The following is a 25,025-nucleotide window of genomic DNA, read 5'->3' on the forward strand; positions in this document are numbered from 1 at the left end:
TGCCAATTTGTAAACTTTTGATATTTTAAGGTTCATTTTAAATGATCAAAAGGTAGTTGTGACTTTTAAAAATATCCAAAATAACTAAACTTCAGGATCTGTGTCGCCCTAGCATCATAGAGAGAAGAGTCCCCAAGCAAATGACACCAAGTGGCCACAGCCAAGATGGCACTCAAGGGAGCTGGTGGGCCACAAGGGCTCATAAAGAAGGGAAACTGAGGCTCGACCCTGCAGACCCTCTTGGGCACCCGGACACAGCCTCCCCAGACCCGAAGGCACAGGTTTCCTAGCAACCTGCACAGATCGGGAGAGAGAGAACTCACCATCTTCCAACCTGTCGCTGAAGGGGTCAGCCCCCAGCACTGGGGGGATGACTTTGATGGGTTCTGGGGGCTTGAGGAGGGCAGAGCCGCCCCAGAAAGGGTTGACAAAGGGCGGCGGGACCTCGGTCTCTGCCCCTTCCACTTCCAGGATGCGCCTGTAGGTCTCTGACAGCAGCAGGTCGTTGGTCTTCTTTTCAATGATGGCTGCAGAACAAGAAGCAGGACCAAGATGGCTGCCACGAGACCTGGGCCTGGGGGCACTGGGGCGGTGCCCCCTGCTGCAGAGGGCGGGGAGGAGCAGGAAGTACAGGGGTGCGGGGTCTGGGCTCTGACAAGGACCAGGCTTTCTCTGGGATGACACCTCGTGTTCTCAACAGGATAACATCACTCCTCGCCCTTAGGGCTGAAATTTGCTTCTTGAGAGGAAAAGAATTCTGACTATCTTTTTTTTTTTTTTTTTTTGAGACAAGGTCTGGCTCTGTCACCCAGGCTGGAGTGCAATGGCACAATCTTGGCTCACTGCAACCTCAAACTCCCAGGTTCAAGCGATTCTCCTGTTTCAGCCTCCTGAGTAGCTGCGACCAAAGGCACATGACACCAGGCCCCACTAATTATTGTATTTTTTTTGTAGACACTAGGTCTGGCCAGTCTCGAACTCCTGGCTCAAGTGATCCCCCTGTGTCAGCAGCCCAAAGTGCTGGGATTACAGGTGTTAGCTATCACGCCTGGCGTCTGACTCCTTAATGTATACAACACAGATACACATGGGACATAAGCAGACCTACAGTATCTCAATGATATTAAAATATTACATTTATAAGGAGGACAATTAGGCAAAGTATGTCTAGAGAGGCTCCTTAGCAGGATGATAATGAAAAGAAGGTTGAGAAATACCAGGTTACACTAAAAATTGGGAGCCCCACCTTAAACTCCTGGCTTGCCCCAGCGCTCTCTGTTTCAAGTCTCCACGCCTTTGCTCATGCTGTTCCTTCTGCCAGAATGCCTTTCCCTACACACTTCCCTGAATAACCCCCTAGAGGTGTTTTAAAACTCAAATCCTTGCCACCTGCAGAAATGCTTCCCTGACCTGCCTCATTCAGGGGACATCCCCTTGCACTGTAGCTCTGTAGCCCCCTGCAGTCATAAGAGTCATTCATTCATTCATTCATTCATTCGCAAATGATTACTCAAGGCCTACCACACCACGCACCGTGCTAGACGCTAAGGATGCAATGGAGGAAAAACTAAGCAAAGACAACACTGGCAACACAAACGCAGCCCTTGCCCCACCAGAGCTTCCGTGTGTCTGGAGGGACACAGAGAAAGCCAAGTTCAACAACTGAACAGACCACTAGAGGCGGCCCTCGCCATCCAGATGTTCATTATCTGACCCAGTAACTACGGGATTTGGATATGTTTTTGAATAAATCTCACACTATCTAGACTGCTGCTATATCTGAAAATCAGGGATCAAAAATATTAGCATCCAGCCTGGGCACAATGGTTCACGCCTGTAATCCCAGCACTTTGGGAGGCCGAGGCAGGTGGATCACTTGAGATCAGGAGTTTGAGACCAGCCTAGACAACATGGTGAAACCATGTCTCTACTAATAATACAAACATTAGGCCAGGTGTGGTGGCTCACACTTATAATCTCAGCATTTTGGGAGGCTGAGGCAGGTGGATCACTTGAGGTCAGGAGTTCAAGACCAGCCCGGCCAACATGGTGAAACCCTGTTTCTACTGAAAATACAAAATTAGACGGGTGTGGTTGTGCTGGCCTGTAGTCCCAGCTACTCAGGAGTCTGAGACAGGAGAATCACTTGAACTCAGGAGGTGGAGGCTGCAGAGAGCCGAGATGGTGCCACTGCACTCCAGCCTGGCTGACAGAGCGAGACTCTGTCTCAAAAAATAATAATACAAAAATTATCCAGGGGTGGTGTCGGGTGCTTGTAATCCCAGCTACTTGGGAGGCTAAGGCAGGGGAATCACTTGAACTGCTGAGGCAGAGGTTCCAGTGAACCAAGATTGTGCCACTACACTCCAGCCTGAGCAACAGAGTAAGACTGTCTCTCAATAATAAAATAACAAATAAAATAATTAACATCCAAAACTTGCTATCAGATCTCAGGAACCACGTAGATTCAGACATTGAAAGTGACCTTTCCATGGAGACAAATTGGGCGAACGCTAAATACTAGGACTGCCGTGAGTGGGAATAATAGTGGTGGGCGATGTGGAGGCAGCTTCAGATGGGTGGGATGGGGCAGCTGCAGTGCAGGGAGGACAATGAAACAGAACTAGAAGGAACCGGGTGTGGGGCAGGTTTTCCAGGAACAGCCCGTGCAAAGGTCCCAAGATGGGAACAAGATGCAGGGACAGCAGTGGAGGAGTTTGGAAGGATCGAGAGAAGAACAGTGTGGCTACAGGTGGCGAGCCAGGGACAGAGCAGGACAAGCGGAGATGAGAAATGTAACCAGGGCCAGGCTAGGAAGCACCCGATAGGCTGGAGACAGAAAAAAAGTCAACACAGCAGGATGAGGCTCTCTCCGCTGAAAGCCTTGCTGACTAGGTCAGGCTTGGGCTGGCATCCGGGAACCTGGATTTCAGGAAGGTTCCCAACACTATTAACTGATAAGAGTGGTTCACCTGAACGGATAAGAAAATGTGGTGGCCAGGTGTGGCAGCTCACACCTGGAATCCCAGCACTTTGGGAGGCCAAGGCAGGTGGATCACCTGAGGTCAGGAGTTCGAAACCAGCCTGGTCAATGTGGTGAAACCCCGTCTCTATTAAAAATGCAAAAATTCGCCAGGCATGGTGGCAGGCACCTGTAATCCCAGCTGCTCAGGAGGCTGAGGCAGGAGAATTGCTTGAACCCAGGAGGCGGAGGTTGCAGTGAGCCAAGATCGCACCACTGAGCTTCAGCCTGGGTGACAAGAGCTAAATTCTGTCTCAAAGAAAAAAAGAAAAAGAAAATATGGTACATATGCACGATGGAGCACTATTCGGCCATAAAAAAGCATGAGATCCTGTCATTTGCAACAACACGGGTGGAACTGGAGGTCATTCTGGTAAGTGAGGTAAGCCAGCCACTGAAAGACAGACTTCACAGGCTCTCACTTATTTGCAGGATGAAAAACTCGAAACAATGAACACATGGGGATGGAGAGTGGAAGGATGTTCATCAGAGGCTGGGAAAGGCAGTGGCAGGTGGGAGGGAGCAGGGGATGGTTAATGAATCCAAAAAACAGAAAGAATGAATAAGACTGGGCATGATGGCTCATGCCTGTAATCCCAGCACTTTGGGAGGCCAAGGCAAGGGGATGACCTGAGCACAGGAGTTCGAGACCAGCCTGGGCAACATGGCAAGACCCCATCTCTATAAAAAACATACAAATAAATAAATGGATAAAAGAATGAATAAGACCTAGTATTTGATAGCACAACAGGGTGACTAGAGTCAAAATAATTTAATTGTACATTTTAAAATAACGAAAAGAGTATAACTGAATTGCTTATAACACAGAAGAGAAATGCTTGAGGGGATGACACCACATTTTCCATGATGTGATTGTTATGCACTGCATGCCTGTATCACAATACCTCATGTACCCCACAAAATACATACCTACTATGTACCCACAAAAAATATTTTTTTTTTACTTTTTTTTAAAAAGAGTGGCTCACTCTGCGTAAACAGTCTACACAATGTGGTGTATCGCATGGTTCATACTAACACATTGCTTTGCTAATTTTGTTCTGTACCCTTTTACTGTAATAAATCATAGCCACACGTGTGACTATATACTGAGTCCTGGGAGTCTTCTAGCAAAGCACTGAATGTGGCCGGGGGATAGGATGTGTTTGCGGAACCTCCCAAACACAGAGTATATTCAGAATCTAAGGTTTGGCCAGGCGCAGTGGCTCACGCCTGTAATCCCAGCACTTAGGGAGGCCTAGGCGGGCGGTACATGAGGTCAAAAGATCGAGACCATCCTGGCCAACATGGTGAAACCCCGTCTCTACTAAAAATACAAAAATTAGCTGGGCGTGGTGGCGCAGGCCTGTAGTCCCAGCTACTTGGGAGGCTGAAGCAGGAGAATTACTTAACCAGGGAGGCAGAGGTTTCAGTGAGCTGAGATCATACCACTGTACTCCAGCCTGGTGACAGCAGTGAAAGCCATTCATTCCAAATTGTTAGGATCTGTGCAAGCATGTCTCTCCCTGTCCACTCTGAGCTTAGGGCCAGTGGCTGGAAATGCATGTGATTGTTGATGGATTTGCTCTGTGCAGGCACTACTCTGAGCCTTTATTCCTTCCTTTCTAATCTGTGTGTCTTTCATTTCTTTTTCATGCTTTATTGCATTGGCTAGGGCCTACAGTACAACATTGAATAGGCATGGTGACAGCACACAGACATCCCTGCCTTGTTCCTGATCTTAGGAGAAAAGCATTCCACTTCCCACCATGAAGGATGAGGTTTGCTGTATTTTTCAGTGTTTTTTGTTTGTTTGCTTGACCTAGAGCCTTAATCTGTCGCCCAGGCTGGAGTGCAGTGGTGCAATCTTGACTGACTACAACCTCTACCTCCTGGGTTCAAGGAATCCTCCTGCCTCAGCCTCCCAAGTAGCTGGGACTACAGGCATGCACTACCATTTCTGTATTTTTAGTAGAGACGGGGTTTTACCATGTTGGCCAAGCTGGTCCTGAACTCCTGACCTCAAGTGATCTGCTCGCCTTGGCCTTTCAGGCCTTTCAAAGTGCTGGGATTACAGACATGAGCCACCATGTCTGGCCTAGTTTTGGGTGGATTTTTGTACATGTCTTTCATCAAGTTAAGAATGTTTCTTTCTAGTTCTAGTTTGCTGAGAGTTTTCTTTTTTATAATCATGAATGGGTGTTGAATTTTATCAAATGCTTCTTCTGCATTTATTGAGATGATCATATCATTTTTCTCTAATAACTACACATGTATTTAAGTCTCCCAACAATCTATGAGGTAGATACTGAGCTTACACCAAATTTGTTTTTTAAAAAACTGAAGGCATTAAGAGATACCTATTTTTGAAGATCAAAAATCTGAAGCACAGAGAGGTTCAGAAACCTTCCCTAGCCGGGCGTGGTGGCTCATACCTGTAATCCCAACACTTTGGGAGGCCAAGGAGGGTGAAACACTTGAGCCCAGGAGTTTGAGACCAGCCTGGGCAGTGTGACAAGACCCTGTCTCTACAAAAAACACAAAAATTTAGCCGGGCATGGCAGCGCCTGCCTGTAGTCCCAGCTACTTAGGAGACTGAGGTAGGAGGATTGTCTGAGCCCAGGAGGTTGCAAGTGCAGTGAGCCGTGGTTGCGCCACTGCCCTCCAGCCTGGGCAACAGAGCAAGACCCTGTCTCAAAAGAAACAAAACAAAACAAAACAAAAAAACAAGAAACTTGCCCAAGGCTCCAGAGCTATAAAGGGTAGACCCAGGATTCGAACCCGGGCAGGCCGGCTTTAGTGCCCACACACTTCGCCACCAAGCTCACTACTCCATAAGAGCAAGTCCTCATGCCCAGTCACAGAAAGTTCTGGAAATGGCTCCTAAGAGTCCAATGGGCCCCAGCTTTACTCACCAAAATACTGCGGAAGGTTGGTGTCAGTGACTTCCCCCGTCTCCCCTAACTGCACCTGGATCTTGGTGGCATCACAGTTTATCTTCTTGAACAGTTTCTCCACTGAGTTCTTGAGTAGCTCCAAGGTCTTGCTGACCTCCCTGTACTTGCTGTCATACATATCTGCCTCCTCCGTGGTCTTCTTCAGTTTATCCTGGTGGCAGACCCCAATTCCCACCCGCTCAGGAGGACTTTCAGTGGACAGGGTGTTTGGGACCTTCTGGGGTCAGGGTCTCCAAACCACCAGTTTTCAAACCTCTGAGGGGGTGTGAGATCAATTAAATGGGCTTCCATTGAATTTCGAAGAAACGAAATAGAATAGCAAAGAAAGGAAGAAAAGAGAAAATACTAGTGTACATTGGGGGTTGTAAGGGTAAATCTTGTTCAATGTAAGTTTTGCTTCACTTACATGTGTGTGTGGGTGTCTACATGTGTACAGGATCACAATTTTTTTTTGAGACAGAATCTCACTCTGTCACCCAGGCTGGAGTGCACTGGCACAATCTCAGCCCACTGCAACCTCTGACTCCCAGGTTCAAGCAATTCTCATGCCTCAGCCTCCCAAGTAGCTGAGATTACAAGCAGGTGCCACCATGCCTGGCTATTTTTTTTTTTTTTTTTGTATTTTTAGTAGAGACACAGGCTGGTCTTGAACTCCTGACCTCAAGTGATCCGTCCATGTTGGCCTCCCAAAGCGCTGAGATTACAGGTGTGAGCCACCATGCCCAGCTTACTATATATATATTTTTTTTCTTTCTTTTTTTCTTTCTTTCTTTCTTTTTTTTTTTTTGAGACAGAGTCTCACTCTATTACCTAGGCTCTAGGCTGGAGTGCAGTGGCCCAATCTCTGCTCACTGCAGCCTAAACTTCTTGGGCTCAAGCAATTCTCCCACCTTAGCCTCCAGAGTAGCTAGGACTACAAGCACCCGCCACCATGCCCAGCTAATTTTTATATTTTTTTAGAGACAGGGTTTTGCCATGTTGCCCAGACTGGTCTCAAACTCCTGGACTCCAGCAATCCTCCCTCCCACTTTGGCCTCCCAACATGCTGGGATTATAGGCGTGAGCCACCTCGCCCAGCCAGTTGACTTGTTTTTTTAAACATGGTGGTCCACCTGAGGCCAGAAGTTTGAGACCATCCTGGCCAACATGGCGAAACCTGGTCTATACTAAAAATACAAAAAGTATCTGGGCATGGTGGTACGTGCCTGTAATCCCAGCTAATGGGGAGGCTGAGACAGGAGAATCACTTCTGGGAGGTGGAAGTTGCAGTGAGCCAAGATGGAGCCACTGCACTCCAGCCTGAGTGACAGAGTGAGACTCCATCTCAAAAAAAAAAAAAAAAAAGTTCCACAGGAAGAAATACATTGCAGCCAATACATACAAACATACATACATATGTTGTGTATGTAAATTTATCTATATCATCTAATCAAATGAATTTAGAAGTTTCACAAATCAATATTCTTTTTTAAAAAAATACAGTTGGGGTGTTGCTCTGTCACCCAGGCTGGAGTGCAGCGGTGTGATCCTTGCCCACGGCAGCCTTCAACTCCTGGATTCAGGCAATCCTCCTGCCTCAGCCTCTAGAGCAGCTGGGACTATAAGCATGTAACACCCAGGTAATATAATAATACTTACCCAGGTAATATAATATAATAATACTTACCCAGGTAATATAATATAATAATACTTACCCAGGTAATTTAAATTTAAATTAAAATTTAAAAAATTCACTTGGCATGGTGGTGTGCACCTGTAACCGCAGCTACTCAGGAGGCTGAGGCAGGGAATCGCTTGAACCTGGGAGGTGGAGGTTGTAGTGAGCTCAGATCGCACCACTGAGCTCCAGCCTGGGCAACAGAGTGAGACTCCATCTCAAAAAAAAAAAAAAGGCCAATTCTCCTGCTTAGAGTATCTGCATTTGAAAAGAAGCCCCCAGAGTCATGCTAAAGCCAGTGGAGGGGCTGCGGGCAGAGCTGGGGAGATGTTTGGGCTTGCTTGGTCAGCCTCTTCAAAACCCCAAGATGTAGAGGGGCACCAGTCTCAACCCCAAGAAGAGTCTGGATTCTGGGTGGCCCCGAGTGACGGGCACCCACCCAGCTTGGTGAGGGCCTCCGTGGACCTGGACCCTGCCTGGAAGCCTGTTATTCCCCATACTCAGATATCCGGGAGATGCCGCTCTGAGCACTTCAACGGGCAGCATGTGTTTGCTGCCATCCAGTGGCTCAAAGGAGAATAACACCCTAGTGGCCAGCCCTGTCTCCCCAAGTGCGTGTCAGACAGAAAAAAGGCTGGAAAAAAAGCCACAGAGAATGGAAGGGAAATGACTCAGGAGCGCAGTTCCCAGGTCTTTGTCAGACATCTGCTATCCACTCTCTCCTTATACCTTAATAATAAAAGCGTGATTGTATTTAGGGCAGCAATGTGACTGTAAGGCCAGTTGCCTCGCCGGGAGCACGGACGCAGACACGACCCTCAGGCATGTTCCCTTCTCCCATGCTCGCACAGCCTGGCCTTCCCTTAAAGAGCCCAGTATGCAAACGAGGTCTTGTAACCTTAGCCTCTTAACAACCAATAGCAGTCAAGCCTTAACAACCAATAGCAGCCGAGTCTTAATAACCAATAGCAGCTGAGTCTTAACAACCAATAGCAGCTGAGTAATTCCAACCAACAAGAAGCCAAGTCCTAGGTCAAGGCTTGTAACTTACCCAATAGCAGTCCTGCTCTCCCACAACCAATCGAGCTGTTTCACTCCCTATAAAACCCCATGTCCGCAAGGAGTCCGTGCGACTTCTCCGGCACTTCCTGTCGGACCGTAGAACCTCACCTGGGAGCCGAATTAAATCCTTTGCATTGGATTTTCTTGTGCTGGCCTCAGTTTCTTCTCTTTTAAACTCGGAGAGAACAGACCTTACAGTGACCAACTAGAAGTTACATTTCCAAACCACTCTTGCAATAGGGGTGGCCAATGAAGTGTAAATACAGTGTTATTTACATTGACGGAGACTAATGGGAAAGAAGTTTTAAGCTGGCTGACTCTGCTAATGAGTCCTTTTTTTTTTTTTTTCCAGCTCCCATTTTCTTCCTATCTGGAATGTATATGCAATGGCTGGATCTGTGGCAGCTATGATGCAACCATAAGATACCCTTGGAATATAAGTCACAGACGAAGGATGGCAAAACACTAAGACAGATGGAGCCCGGATCACTGATGACATCATACAGGTGCCATACCAGCCCTGAAGTGCCTATTTTCCAGACGTATTTCCTTTTTTATTTTCTTTTTTTAAGATGGAGTCTCACTCTGTCACCCAGACCGAAGTTCAGTGACATGATCTGAGCTCACTGCCACCCCTACATCCCAGGCTTAAGTGATTCTCCTGCCTCGGCCTCCTGAGTAGCTGAGATTACAGGTGCGTGCCCCTACCACCTGGCTAATTTTTGTAATTTTAGTAGAGACAGGGTTTCACAGGCTGGCAGACTTATTTCTTAAAGTAAATAAATTTGTATCTTGCTTAAGCCACTGTTTTATTCAGAGTCCCTGTTATTAGCAGTTGAATAAAACTAAAAACTTGTAGAATAGCCCAGCTCCCTGATGTTGGTCAAGTGACTTAACTTCTGTGACCCTTAGTCTCTGCATCTGTAAAACGGCAAGATCGATAGCACCTGCCTCATCGGGTTTCTGTCAGGACCCAGTGAAAGCGCAAGCCAAGCTCTTACCCCGCCGCCTCGTCCATGGTAATTACTTCAGAAATGTGTGCATTTGTTATTACTGATTGAGAACAGGGCACAGGCAGGACAAGGGGAATAAAGAAGGAAAGAGGCAGAGATCCATCTGGAAGGAACCCATCGGGGATGAAATTGCAGGCCCAAGAGCCAGGGCTGGACTCTCTGAAATGGGGGAGACTTTAGAATGGATGAAGAGACAGAATTCTACAATGACACCATAGCAGGGGGTGCCCGGGACAAAAGGTCAGGACATGTCTGGATATGATCCGGGCCAGCCTCGAGTCATGGGGCAGACCTCTTACTGCTACTGAGAATCAAGTGACAGGTTCCCCACGGACGGACAGACAGAAGCTCCCATCAGACAGAGAGACAGACAACAGAAGCTCCCGCATCCCTCCCTCCCGATCCTGGTCTCACCTCCAGCTGTCTCAGGACAGAGCGGTTGTCATCGTGGGATGATTTCTGCTGGGATCGCAAGAGCATGATCTCGTCCTGCTCCAGAGAGAACAAGACCATGAGGAAAAGCGGGCTCTTCCCTCCCTGCCACTCCCAAAAGTAAGTCTGCGCCTCAAAGAGTCGATGAGGAATTCAATGACCCGTTTCAAGGAGCCCCGAAGTCCTGGCTCCTGGGCCCCTCTTACGCCTGTGTTTCTTTTTTCTCTGATATTTCTTAAGTAAAAGGAGGGTGAGAGCATGAAAGGGGATGGAAGGGGTGAGTCATCCTTTTCTTTTCTTTTTTGAGACGAAGTCTGGCTGCCCGAGTGGGAGTGCAGTGACGCGATGTCAGCTCACTGCAACCTCCTCCGCCTCCCAAGTTCAAGTGATTCTCCTGTCCCAGCCTCCTGAGTAGCTGGGATTACAGGCACGCACAACCACGCCTGGCTAATTTTTGTACTTTTAGTAAGAGATGGGGTTTCACCATATTGGCCAGGCTGGCCTCAAACTCCTGACCTCAGACAATCTGCCTGCCTTGGTCTCTTCTGGAAAATTCTAGAACAATGCAGTCAATAGAATTGTCTGTGCTGGTGGTAATGTCCTATCCATGCTAATACCGTAGTCACTGCCAACATGGTGCTGAGCACTTGAAAATACAACTGGTGCCACTAGGAACTAATTTTTCTTTATTCTTTTTCTTTTTCTATTTTTATGTTGCCCAGGCTGGTTTCGAACTCCTAAACTCAAGCACTCCTCCCACCTCAGCCTCCCAAAGTGCTGGGATTACAGGCATGAGCCACCCCCACCCAACCTCTGACAAACTAATTTTTAGATGTTGTTGGATTTCAGTTAATGTAACTTAAAAAGCCGCACGTGGCTGGTGGCTACGGTACTGAACAGCGTGGCTGTGGAGCAGGCGTTCCAGACCTGAGCATATCTCACACTGTCCAGAGTCACCTGGAGCCGTGTGAAAATGCAGATTGCCAGGCCCCGTGCCCAGGGCTTCTGATTCCATCGGTCTGGGTAGGGCCTAAGAATGTGAATTTCTCACAAGTGCCCAGGTGATACTGCCACTGCTGTCCCAGGGACGAGCTTTGAGAACCACAGGGCTTAAACCACGTGCCCTGATAGAAAAAGGCACACACCTTTTGACTGAGCCATCTCAGGCCTGGGTGTCTATACCATGGAAATACAGAACAGGTGGGCGAAGGTGGCCCCTCAGGACGGTCTGTTGTGTTATGGTTTATAGCGGCCCCCAGTTGAGGACAATCCAAATGTCTGCTGCTAAGGTCAGTTAAATTAATGATGGCACATTCATAAAACAGGGGAGAGGGTCTTGGGTTAAAATATGGCTAAAATGCAGATTCCTGGCCCATCCACAGAGAAGCCAGGCCTGCAGGTACAGGAGGGGATCTGGGCAATGTGCTTTGTTTTTCTTTTTCTTTTTTCTTTTTTTGAGAAAGCATCTCTCTCTGTCACCCAGGTTGGAGTGCATGGTGTAATCATGGCTCACTGAAGCCTCAAATGCGATCCTCCCATCTCAGTCTCTCAAGTAGTTGGGACCACAGGCACATGCCACCATGCTAGACTAATTGTTTAATTTTTAAAAAATTTTCTGTAGACATACAGGCTCACTGTGTTGCCCAGGCTGGTCTTGAACTCCTGTGCTCAAGCAATCTTCCTGCCTCAGCCTCCCAACGTGCTGGAATTACAGGTGTGAGCCACTGTACCTGGCCAAAGGCACCTATTTTTTTTGTTTGTTTTTTTGAGACAGGGTCTCACTCTGTTGCCCAGGCTGGAGTGCAGTGGTGCAATCTCAGCTCACTGCAACTGCCACCTCCCGGGTTCATGCAGTCCTCCCACCTCAGCCTCCTGAGTAGCTGGGACTACAGGCATGAGCCACCACACCCAGCCTGGAATGTGCATTTTTAAGAGGGATGTGATTCCATACTACAGAGCATCCAGGGTGTCCAGAAGCCATTAAAAGAAACACAGTAGGCTGGGCGCAGTGGCTCACGCCTGTAATCCCAGTGCTTTGGGAGGCCGAGGCAGGTGGATCACTTGAGCCCAGGAGTTTGAGACCAGCCTAGGCAACATGATGAAACCCGTCTCTAGAAAAAATACAGGCATGAGCCACCTCCACCCAACCTCTGACAAACTAATTTTTAGATGTTGTTGGATTTCAGTTAATGAAAAATCAGCCAGGTGTGGTGGTGCATGCCTGTAGTCCCCAGATACTCAGGAGGCTGAAGCAAGAGAATCACTCGAGCCCAGGAGGCAGAGGTTGCGATGAGCTGAGGTCCCACCACTACACTCCAGCCAGGCGACAGAGCAAGGCCTTATCTCAAAAAAAAAAGAGAAAGAAAGAAAGAAAAGATGTTGAGAGGTATCTCTGGTAAATTTTTGGGAAACAAAAAGATTTACAAAACAGCATAAACTGTCTAGTATGGTCTAGTACTATAAATAGGCTTGTAAGTGTCTGGGCGTGTGTGTATGTGTGTGTCTGAGTCTGTGTGTGCACGTGTGAACCACACACTGTCTTCATAAAGCAGTGTCAACAAAATGTTAATTCTCTGCAGGTGGTGATATCTTGGTGACTTTTCATTTTTCTTTATGTTTTTCTGAATTGCCTACACTTTCCCACAGGTATATAATAATATATTTACACAATTTGGAAAATTTTAAAAAGAACAAATACAAACCCAAATCAGGAAGACCCCATCTCCTAGACATAGCCTTGCTTCCTTTTCTGGGTAAGAGTGCTTTCTTGCTTTTTTTCCCCCCGTAAAGATTGGAAGGCTCATCTCCTTTCATTTTTAATTTTTTAATATTTTTTTGAGACAGAGTCTTGCTCTGTTGCCCAGGCTGGAGTGCAGTGGTGCAATCATGGCTCATAACAGCCTCGACCTTCCAGACTCAAGCAATTCTCCCACTTGAGCTTCCTGAGTAGCTGGGACTACAGGCACACACCATCACACACAGCTAATTTCCTTTTGTGTTTTGTATTTTTTTGTAGAGATGGAGTTTCGCCATGTTGCCCAGGCTGGTCTCAAACTCGGCTCAAGTGGTCCTCCCATCTTGGCCTCCCAAAGTGTGGAAATTTTTAATTTTTAAAAAAGCAAGAAAGAACTGTACCAAAAAGATGAAAGAATGCTATATCCATGTGATGGAATTATTCCTGATTTGAAGGTTGTATTTATACTTTTTAGTATTTTCCAAATTGTGAAAAAAATTTCTAATCAGAAAAAAAGTATTATTTTGGAAAAAAACAGAAAGTGAGTCTTTCGATCTCTACAGGGCAAGGGTGGGGGGAGCTCTGGCAAAAAGATGAACCAATACCCTATCCAGGTGATGGGATTCTTCCTGGGTTTATATTGAGACTTCTTTGTGTTTTGCAAATTACATCAGTAACCTGGGTCGATGGCACTGCTCCCCTGCTCGGAGATCTCCCATAGCCCCTGCCTCTTGAAGAAATGATCAAAATCCCTTCTGGAAATGTGCCCAGTAGCCCCCACCCCCCAGTTCATCCCCTCTTCCTCCTATGTCTCTCTCTGCATGCCAGACACCTTGGCCTGCTTGCAAGCTGCCTCAGGGCCTTTGCACGTGCTGTTTCCTCTGACTGGAGCATTCTTCCCCAGAGATCTGGACAGCTCAATCCCTCACCTGTTAAGTTCGTTCCGATCTTAACTCCCCAACTGCCTGAGCTCCCAACCGGCTCCAAAACGCTGTTCTGCTCTTTTTACCCACACCGCGTCTCCCTTTCTAACTTACTCTACAATTTCTGTAAGTACTGGGATTGTTGTTTATTATCTGTTTCTCCCTACCAAGACAGCAGTTCCATGAGGGCTGAGCTTTTTGTCATTCTGTTCACTGCCACATTACCAGGGTCTAGTGCAGTGCCTGGAACACATTAGGTGCTCAATAAATACTTGCTGGATGAATGAATAACCAAAAGGACATATGTTCAATCAGATATGCAACTTTACATGATAATAACTGTTACATTTTAAAAGCACAACCATTGAGACCAGCCTGGGCAACATCATGAAACCCCTTCTCTAAAAATACAAACGTTAGCTGGCTGTGGTGGTGTGCACCTGTAGCCCCAGCTACTCAGGAGGCTGAGATGGGAGGATCACCTGAGCCCAGGGAGATGGAGGCTGCAGTGAGCCAAGATCATGCCACTGCACTCCAGCCTGGGTGACAGTGTGAGACCCTGCCTTAAAAAAAAAAGAAAAAGAAAAAGGACAACCAAAAAAGAAAGAAGGAAAGGAAGGAAGGAAGAAAAAGAAAATGTTGAAGTTGGAAGGAAATATTTCAGAATGTCACCAGTGATTGTCTCAGGCAACTTGGGGAGGTGGAGGAGACCAAGCAAAAGAAAAAAGGCTGGGACAGGGCGCGGTGGCTCACGCCTGTAATCCCAGCACTTTGGGAGGCCGAGGCGGGTGGATCACGAGGTCAAGACATCGAGACCATCCTGGTCAACATGGTGAAACCCCGTCTCTACTAAAAATACAAAAATTAGCTGGGCATGGTGGTGCGTGCCTGTAATCCCAGCTACTCAGGAGGCTGATACAGGAGAATCACTTGAACCCGGGAGGTGGAGGTTACAGTGAGCCAAGATCACACAACTAACTGCACTCCAGCTCGGCAACAGAGAGAGACTCTGTCTCAAACAAAAGAAAAAGAACGCTGGCTTCAGCCGGTTTATGAGACTCCACCCCAGCCCTCTAGGGAGGGGTGAAGTCAGATGTTACAGTCCTGTTATTAATTTAAAAAAAAATTTTTAAACCTGATCCCTTAGTTTGAGCAAAGGTGCAACAAGAAAGCAAAAAGGTATGGTCCCAGCCCCCTCCCATCATCCATCGCACCCCCACTCCTTCATCCAGGTCTGCTCCCTTTCCTGTTTTATATACCAACGTTTCCTCATAATATGGGATTAAACAAAAATGTTTTTCATGGCTAGACACGGTGGCTTATACCTGTAATCTCACCACTTTGGGAGGCTGAGGCAGGCAGATCACCTGAGGTCCGGAGTTCGAGAAAAGCCTGGCCAACGTGGTGAAACCTTGTCTCTATTAAAAATACAAAAATTAGCCAGGTGTGGTGGCAGCTGCCTGTAGTTCCAGCTACTCAGGAGGCTGAGGCAGGAGAATCGCTTGAACCCGGGATTGCAGTGAGCTGAGATCACATCATTGCAGTCCAGCCTGGGCGACAGAGCAAGACTCTGTCTCCAAAAAAATTTGTAGCCTTTTACATAAAAGTTTGAAACTTTTATTATAAAATGAATTTGGACTTGGAGGACTCCTCTAGTCCAAGTGTGTGTGCCATTCTACAGATGATAGACTGAGTCCTAGAGCGGCCGCACTTGTCCCAGTGCGGGAGATGCTGTGTGGCTGCGGGAGGAAAGGAGAGAGCAGCCTCAAGGTGAATGGGAGGTCAAGGTCACTTCTGGGGAAGAACCATTTCCTGTGCCTTCCTCTTTGTGGAAGGAGGACTGAGTGGCATCAGGGTTGTGCCTTCCTCCTCCCAGGAGGAGGACTGAGGGCATCGGGGTCATTTGTGTCTGTCTTCCCTGCCTCCGGGTACACCTCCCACCCTGCACCATCCCCTGTCCTGCCTGGGACTTGCAGGGCCTGCACCTACGGGCTCCCTTGCCCTTGGCTGCTGGGGGCCCAGCCAGTGGGAGGCCCAAGAGGGAGATGAAGGGTGGGAGGAGAGGGAGGTTGGGGTGTGTGCCACCCCCCCGGGCCTGTCCCTAGTTTGGCTGTATCCCTCCAGGAAGGGCAGCGCAGGCAGCCATCTCCCCATTCCTCTCTCTGGATTCCAAAAACCACTCCCTCCTCTGACCTATTCTGGAGCTCCAGCTGTTCCTGCATGCTCTCTTCTTCACTTCCTTAGACTGCTGGAAACAGTCCCTTTTTAAAAACTCTCCTCGGCCAGGAGTGGTAGCTCAAGTCTGTAATCCCAGCACTTGGGGAGGCCAAGGCGGGCAGATCACGAGGTCAGAAGTTCGAGACCAGCCTGACCAACATGGTGAAACTCCATCTTTACTAAAAATACAAAAATTAGCTAGGCATGGTGGCGTGTGCCTGTAATCCTAGCTACTCAGGAAGCTGAGGCAGGAGAATCACTTGAACCCGGGAGGTGGAGGTTGCAGTGAGCCAAGATTGCGCCACTGCACTCCAGCCTGGACAACAGAGCGAGCCTCCATCTCAAAAAAAAGCTTTCCTCAGTTTGTCCATTTTATTTTTGTTTTTTGGTGGTTTTGGGGGGGTTGGGGTTTTTTGGGGTTTTGTTTGTTTTTTGAGAAAGAGTCTCCCTCTATCTCCCAGGCTGAAGCACAGTGGCGCCATCTCAGGTCACTGCAACCTCCGCCTCCTGGATTCAAAGGATTCTCCTGCCTCAGTCTCCCAAGTAGATGGGATTGCAGGCGTGGGCCACCACACACAGCTCATTTTTGTATTTTTAGTAGAGACAGGGTTTCACCATGTTGCTCAGGCTGGTCTCAAACTCCTGACCTCAGGTGATGCACCCACCTTGGCCCCAAAAAGTGCTGGGATCACAGGTGTGAGCCTGGCCAATTTACCCATGTTGGCTGTGCTGTTTCCTGTGACAATCCTAACTGATAAAATCAGCTTCACTACATTTTCTGCAGCCACCTGGACTGTTACTCTTATCTATAATAGTTTTCTGTAAATCAAGCCATTCTGTTTATTGTATTCTGTTTATTATTCTTTGTTTACCATTATTACTTACTACCATAAGTAAATATCCATTAAATCACAAGTTTGCTCTGCAAGCTCTATTATTCCTTTAAAAATGAATTCATCACTAGTCAATTAAAATGTTTTCACCTATAGTCTAGCTGCAGTCTGTTTGCACATGGCCAGTGTACAGTAAATGCCCCACATTTGGGAACCAGTGACATACTGCAAAGGAAAGCAGGTCCCCTGGTCCCATAAGCAGAGGACAGGGCCCTCAGAGGAAGGAGTAACGAATTCCCAGAGGAGGCAACGCTTGTGCAGGGGCAGGACTAACAAGCAGGATTCCATCAGAAGAGAAGGGACGGGACGGAGATGGAACGGCACGGGGAAGGCACTGGAGGAGGGAACAGCATGGGGCAGCTGGGACTGGCAGCAGAGGGTGTCCTAGGGGTCAAAACAGGACCTGCGTTGGCAAAAGCAGGTAGAAGCTGAATTTTGAGGGGCTGGAATATCACACTAAGGGGTTTAGACTCTATTCCATGCAGACAGTTCTAGGGGATGTTTATTTGTGTACTGGGGTGTAAGTACCCCAGGAAGCCAGTGACATTTGGGAAATTATAGGTTCAACAAAGATAGGCAGGTTTCCTTGCTGCAGGACTTATCAGGGCCTTTACTATACTCATGTGCGTCAGGTCTTGCCAAGATGAGAATGAGTTCTCTGTCCTCCATTCTATGAAGCTGTTAATTAACAAGGGTCAGGAAAGGGGCCAAATAATAAATACTTTCAGCTTTACAGGTCTCTCTTGCATATTTCTCTCTCTAATTTTTCTTCTTACAATCCTTTAAAAATGTAAAAATCATTCTTAGCTCATGGGCTGGACAAAAACAGCCATGGACTCTAGTTTACTGAATGCTGGTTTATAAAACATGCCATGGATTGTAATGTCACTATTGGGTTGGGGGACATGAACACATTAAATGTATACATCTATTGAAAGACAGTTACAGGCCGGCACAGTGGCTCATATCTGTAATCCCAGCACTTTGGGAGGCCGAGGTGGGCGGACCACTTGAGGCCAGGAGTTTGAGACCAGCCTGGCCAACATGGTGAAACCCTGTCTGTAGTAAAAATACTAAAAAAAGTAGCAGGGCGTGGTGGTAGGCACCTGTAGTCCCAGCTACTCCAGAGGCTGAGGCAGGAGAATCGCTTGAACCCAAGAGGAGAAGGCTGTAGTGAGCCAAGATCACACCACTGCATTCCAGCCTGGGTGACACAGCAAGACTCTGTCTCAAAAAAAATACAAATAAAAAGCAAGAGGACACTGGGCACAACAGTTCATACTTGTAATCTCAGTACTTTGGGAGTCCAAGGCAGGAGGACTGCTTGAGGTCAGCAGTTCAAGACCAGCCTGGGCAACATGGCAAACTTCCAACTCTACAAAAAATATAAAAATTAGCTGGACATGGTAGTGCACACCTGTAGTCGCAGCTACTCAGGAGGCTGAGCTGCACGGATCATTTAAGCCCAGGAGGTCGAGGCTGCAACGAGCCAACATCACACCACTGCACTCCAGCCTAGGTAACAGAGTGAGACCCTGTCTTAAAAATAAAATAAAATTGGCCAGGCACAGTGGCTCATGTCTGTAATCCCAGCACTTTGGGAGGCTGAGGCGGACGGATCACGAGGTCAGGAGAATGAGACTATCCTGGCCAACATGGTGAAACCCCATCTCTACTAAAAAAAATACAAAAAGTAGCCGGGCATGGTGGCGGGTGCCTGTAGTCGCAACTACTCAGGAGGCTGGGGCAGGAGAATCGCTTGAACCCAGGAGGCAGAGGCTGCAGTGAGCTGAGATTGTGCCACTGCACTCCAGCCTGGGCGACAGTGAGACTCTGTCTCAAGAAAAAAAAAGTAATAAAATAAAATGTAGGGGGAACACTGGAGGAATAGAGCAGTGTTGGCCAAACCGCCTTCTGGAGAGCCTCTCACGGAGCCTTCCTGGAGACTGCTCTGGGAAAGCTGCTGTGGACGCAGAGGCCCCAGGGCCTGGGAAAGCAGAGCCGCCCTGACCTGGATTCGCTGGGTCCTCTTGTGCATCATCTCCATGTCGTTGTTGAGCTCCGTGACATATGTGAACCGAGCAAAATTCTTCTCCTCCTTGGCCAGAAAATCTTCAATGAGCTGGTTCAGGTTCCCACTCTCAGCCAGCTTCAACAGCCGAAGGTGGGCCACCTCGTAGCTCTCAAAACTCTCTCCCTTGCTCTTCTTGACATGCTTCTTTGCCTTGAGAGCTAGAAAAGGAAAAATCAGTCACAGTGTCATTCAAAAGGAAGTGCCTCAGATCCGTGCCAGGCAGACAGTCACGTGATCAATATTATTATTATGGCCAGGCACGGTGGCTCATGTCTGTAATCCCAGAACTTTGGGAGGCTGAGGCAGGCGGATCACCTGAGGTCAGGAGTTTGAGACAGCCTGGCCAACATAGGCGAAACCCCATCTCTACTAAAAATACAAAAATTAGTCAAGTGTGCACATGCCTGTAATCCCAGCTACTCAGGAGGCTGAGGCAGGAGAACTGCTTGAACCCGGGAGGCAGAGGTTGCAGTGAGCCAAGTTTGTGCCACTGCACTCCAGCCTGGGCGATGGAGCGAGACTCCATCTCAAAAAATATATACATTATTATTATTATAATTATGCCTTAGAGATGAGGCCAGATGTTTTCAGGAGATAGAGCAGAAGCTTCACCCATCACTCATTTTACAAACACTATCTTGTGAAGCATTTACTATGAGCCATACACTGTGCTAATCACTGCTGATACAAAATCCCTATCCTGGCTGGGCATGGTGGCTCACACCTGTAATCCCAGCACTTTGGGAGGCCAAGGTGGGAGGATCACTTGAGCCCAGGAGTTCAAGACCAGCGTGGACAACATAGCAAGACTCCACCTCTACAAAACATTTAAAAATTAGCCAAGTGTGGTGAGTGCCTGGTTAGTCCTAGCTACTCAGGAAGCCAAGGTGGAAGGATGGCTGGGGCCTAGGAGATCAAGGCTGCAGTGAGCTATGACTGTCACACCACTGCACTCCAGCCTGGGAGACAGAGCAAGACCCTGTTTCTTAAAAAAAAAAAAAAAAAATCTTTTAGGCACACTTGGCCACGTGACCTCCTTACAGGTTGCCACTCCCCACTGTTCTGGTGAGGCTCGAGCAATCCTCCCACCTCAGCCTCCCCAGTAGCTGAGACCACAGGCAAGTGCCACCACGGCCGGCAGTTTATGCCAAACACCTGCTTTTCCTCTGGGAGTCTGGAATTTTGGTATGCGCTAGGCAGAGGTGTCTACATGACCAGCCCCCAGTAAGAACGTGGGGCACCGAGTCTCTAGTATACCCTACTATAAAACAACCCTTTTTAAGAGAAAGGGTCTCACTCTGTCACTCAGGCTAGAGTGGCGCAACCATAGCCTGCTGCAACCTCAAACTCCTGGGCTTAGGATCTGCTTTCTTCTACCCCTCAGCACCTTGTCACCATCAGACCTCCTGGGATCAAGCCATCCTCCCACCTCAGCCTCCCGAGTAGCTGGGACCACAGGCATGTACCATTATGCCTAACTAATATTTTTTTTAATTTTTTATAGAGATAGGGTCTTGCTCTATTGCCCAGGTTGGTCTCAAACTCCTGGCCTCAGGTGAAATTCCCCCGCCTTGGCCTCCCAAAGCACTGGGATTACAGGCATAAGCCACCATGCCCAGCCAACTAGATAACTCTTGATATGTGTGGTCACAGTTAGATCCTTGAAGGACCACGTGTGCTCAGGGTAACTCTGCTTGGAAGCTTGCGCCCAGTTTCCTCCAGACGTTGGCCCACACTTCTGCCTGTGCTGATCTTGCTTGGCACCTTTCACTGTAACGCATCCCAGCCATGAATGTGCTCCTGCGCTGAGTCCTGCGAGATATTCTAGTGAATCATCAAACCTAGAGATGAACCTGGGGACCCCTGACATACAAGTTTCCCCCTAAGCAACAGAAAGAGAGCCCCAAATGAGGACACATGCTGTTAGTTAGGGTTGGCAGATAAAATAGAGGGTTCCCAGTTAAATTTGAATTTTAGACAAATGTATTTTTAAGTATAAATATTTCCCAATTATAGATAAACAACAACAAAGTTTTATCATAAGTATGTCCCAAACACTGCATGCTTATCCTAAACATTTATTGTTTATTTGATATTTAAATTTAATTAGGCATCTTTTTTTTTTTTTTTTTTTTTTTTTGAGACCGAGTCTCGCTCTGTTGCCCAGGCTGGAGTGCAGTGGCACAATCTTGGCTCACTGCAATCTCCACCTTCCGGGTTCAAGCGATTCTCCTGCCTCAGCCTTCCAAGTCACTCGGATTACAGGCACTTACCACCATGCCCAGCTAATTTTTTTGTATTTTTAGTAGAGATGGGATTTCACCATGTTGGTCAGGCTGTTCTCAAACTCCTGACCTCAAATGATCAGCCTGCCTCAGCCTCCCAAAGTGCTGGGATTACAGACATGAACCACCACGGCTGACCTTAACTAGGCATCTCGTATCTTTATTTGCTAAATTTGGCAACCACAAGGAGCCTTGGGCACCTTCACTTAAAAAGAGAGAGAGAAATAAAAGAGGGCCGGAAAGAGAGCGAGAGAGCACGAGCTTGCTCCAGGAGAGAATACCTTCCTCCCTTTTGGCCTGCTCCTCAAATTCATTGCGGTCATTCAGCTTGACGAGCAGAAAGGACTTGAGCTTGTTCTCATGGGCATAGAGATGCTCCAGCTCTCGGATCTCCAGGTTGTACTGAGAGATGTCCTTCTTCTGGCGGTCCTTCATGGCAGCCATTCGAGCCATGGCCTCCACCCTGGGCAAAGAAGGTACAGAGCCTGAGCATCTGAGGCTCCTCCCCTCTGCTTCCCTTTCCCTGCCAGTCCAGAGGGACCTGCTGCCTAGACAATGACTATCATTTTTATTAATCATAAAGGTTTCTGGATGTGTAAAAACAACCCTCCTTATCTGAACAACAGGAGCTGTAAGCTCTAGGTCACCCCCAGAAATGATTTTCCTATCATTATCTCATCATTGCCTTCATCACCACCACCACCATTATCAACATCACTATCACTACTATCATCATCACCATTATCACCATCATCACTACCATCACCATCATCACTGTCACCATTATCATCACCACCATCACCATCATCATCACTATCATCACTACCATCACCATCACTACCACCATCATCACCACCATCATCACCACCACCATTATCACCATCACCATCACTACTATCATCATCACCATTATCACCATCATCACTACAATCACCATCATCACTGTCACCATCATCACCATCAGCATCACCATAATCAATACCATCACCACCATCATCACCACCAGCATACATCACCCCCACCACCATCACCATAATCATTACCATCACCACCATCATTACCATGACCACCATTACCACCATCATCACCATCACCAGCATACAACACCTACCAGAGTACCTAGCTCATTACCACCATCACCACTATAATCACCATCATCACTACCATCACCATCATCACTGTCACCATCACCATAACCATCACCACCACCACCATCTCCATTACCACTATCACCATCTCACTAACATCACCATCATTATCACTGTCACCATCATCACCCTCACCACCACATCACCATTATCACCACAATCATCACCATCCTACCATCACCATCATCAAAACCATCACCATCCTCATCACCACCATCATCATCACCATCACCACCATCATCATCACCACCACCACCATGATCATCACCACCACCATTACTATCACCATCATCACTACCATCACCATCATCATGTCACCATCATCCTCACCACTGCCATTACCATTATCACCACTACCACCCCCACCATCACCACCATCACCGTCGTCACCCCACCATCACCATCATCACAACCATCACCGTCCTCATCACCACCATCAGCATCATCACCATCACCACCACCACTGTCACCATCATTACCATGACTACCATCACCACCACCATTACCATCATCACCATTATCACCATCATCACTACCATACCATCATCATCACTGTCACCATCATCACCACCACTGCCATTACCATTATCACCGCTATCATCACCACCATCACCATCACCACCACCATCACCATTATCACCGTTACCATGACCACCATCACCACCTCACCATCATCATCACCTTCCTAATCACCACTATCATCATCACCACCATCACCATCAATACCATCACCATCACCATCATTATCATCACCTTCCTAATCACCACTATCATCAGCATCAGCATCGTCACCACCACCATCACCACAATCACTATCATTACCATCACCATTATCACCCTCATTACCGCCACCACCACTGCCATCACCATCATCATCATCACCGCTATCATCACCCCTTATCCATTACTGTGTCCCAGGCACTACCTTACATTTATATATTATTTAATCCTCTTTACCATCTAAAGAGATCCTACAACAATATAGTAGTGATGGAAACAGGATTTAAACCCATATCTATCTGACTCTAAAGCCCGTGCTCTTTACAGACAAACTATATGCCTTTTTCTCCTATGAGTGTGGATCCAGCAGAGGCCCAGACTGAGAAAGACCTCCTTGGACTAGAGGCAGGGGCACTTGGAGGAGATGGTACAGCACAGAGGTTTGATTCTCAACTTCACCACAATCACCACTTACCTGGATCTCAGGTAGGCATTTTAGCATCTCTAAGCCTCCATGTCCCAGTCTGTACAATGGGCATAATAACTCCTAGGGCAGTTGTGAGAGTTAAAACAATACCTACCAGAGTGCCTAGTTCATGCCTAGCACACAGTCAGTGCTCAGAATTATTACTATTCTGATTTAAGATCCCCCAACACATAAGCACCAGGGGAAGAGGTGGCCCACAGTAGGAAGCTAGATGCTCAGCAAGGGGCTAAGAATCCTCACTGCCCCTGGACCTCTCCCCAGCCCACCTCTGCTTATAGGCCTGAGAAGATTGCTCAATGGCCAAGTTCATGGTTTTCTTCTGCATTAACAGGCGCCGCTGGAGCTGCTGGTAGACATTGTCATAAGCAGCCTTCTCATATCGTAGGTCTTCAATCTCCTTCCGGAGTTTGGCATTAGTCGTCAGCATCTTGTCAAAGTGAACAGTGACCTGTTGAAAGTGCCATGCTTCAAAACAGGGCTAATTTCTGGGGCGTAAGACAAGCTTCCAGAAGGCACCTGGAGGGCTGGCAGATCTTTGCCCCACTGCACACCCATGGAAGAGTGGTTGGAGCACTGGGGAAGAGGCTCAACTGGTTGGAGCCAGTTGAGTGGCCCACCACCTGGCCAAGTGCCCTTTGGTGGATCGTTTTTCCCGGATTTCAAATTCTTCAACTCCTTTTAGACCTAACTTCCAGTTTTAGACAATCAACAGGGGAGAGGGGAACAAGCTGAATGACACCATAGGAAATAATCAGCCAAACTGAGAAGGTATTAATAGAACTTTCCACAGGACAATTGTCTTGGACTCTTCAACAAATTGATAGCGCGAAAAAAAAATGGGGTGGGGCTGTTTTCAAGCAGGGTTTCTCAAACTCAGCACTATTGGCATTTTGGGGCTGGATGATTCTTTGCAATAGGGGGCTGTCCTATAGTTTGTGAGACATTAAACACCCACTACCTGCAGGTAGCACCCTCACCTCCAACCCTGTTATGACAATCAACACTGTCTCCTTTTGGGGACAACATCTTTTGGAAGCAAAATCACTCCCAATTGAGAGCCACTGTTCTCCATTAAAGAAATTTAAGAGACCTAACAATTATGTGAACCTTGATTGGATCTGCCTTCAAAAGACATTTTAGGGCCAACCAGATACATGTTAATGTGGACAAGGTATTGTGTAATATCATGGAAATATTATTAATTTTGTAAGGTGTAATACTGGTCTTATGACTGTGAAAGAAAATGTTTAAGTTTAAAATATGCAAACTGAAGTATTTAAGGGTGAAATGTTGTGACACCTGTAATTCACCTTCGAATACTTCGGGGGAAAAATGGTGAAGCAAATAAAGCAAATGTTAACAGTCATTAAATCAAAGTGATAGGTCTGTTCATTGTTTTAT

The 25,025-nt window shown here is 47.4% G+C and overlaps 1 protein-coding gene across 3 annotated transcripts in view; it reads right to left on the reverse strand.

Annotated features, from left to right (window-relative positions):
• CCDC63 (coiled-coil domain containing 63) overlaps nt 1-25,025 on the reverse strand; it is a 47,711-nt gene that overhangs the window by 2,854 nt on the left and 19,832 nt on the right. For all 3 annotated transcript variants that reach the window (XM_064379846.1, XM_064379845.1, XM_064379844.1), the window contains 6 exons: nt 23,891-24,072; nt 21,551-21,732; nt 18,922-19,142; nt 10,126-10,200; nt 5,938-6,130; nt 324-527 (listed from right to left, as the gene is read on the reverse strand). In XM_064379846.1, coding sequence (XP_064235916.1) covers nt 324-527; nt 5,938-6,130; nt 10,126-10,200; nt 18,922-19,142; nt 21,551-21,732; nt 23,891-24,072 — 1,057 coding nt within the window. The remainder of the gene's footprint in view (nt 1-323; nt 528-5,937; nt 6,131-10,125; nt 10,201-18,921; nt 19,143-21,550; nt 21,733-23,890; nt 24,073-25,025) is intronic.

The sequence above is a fragment of the Aotus nancymaae genome, unplaced genomic scaffold (genome assembly GCF_030222135.1).
Source record: "Aotus nancymaae isolate 86718 unplaced genomic scaffold, 86718_ANA_hifiasm-v0.15.2.pri h1tg000021l, whole genome shotgun sequence".
Lineage (NCBI taxonomy): Eukaryota > Metazoa > Chordata > Mammalia > Primates > Aotidae > Aotus > Aotus nancymaae.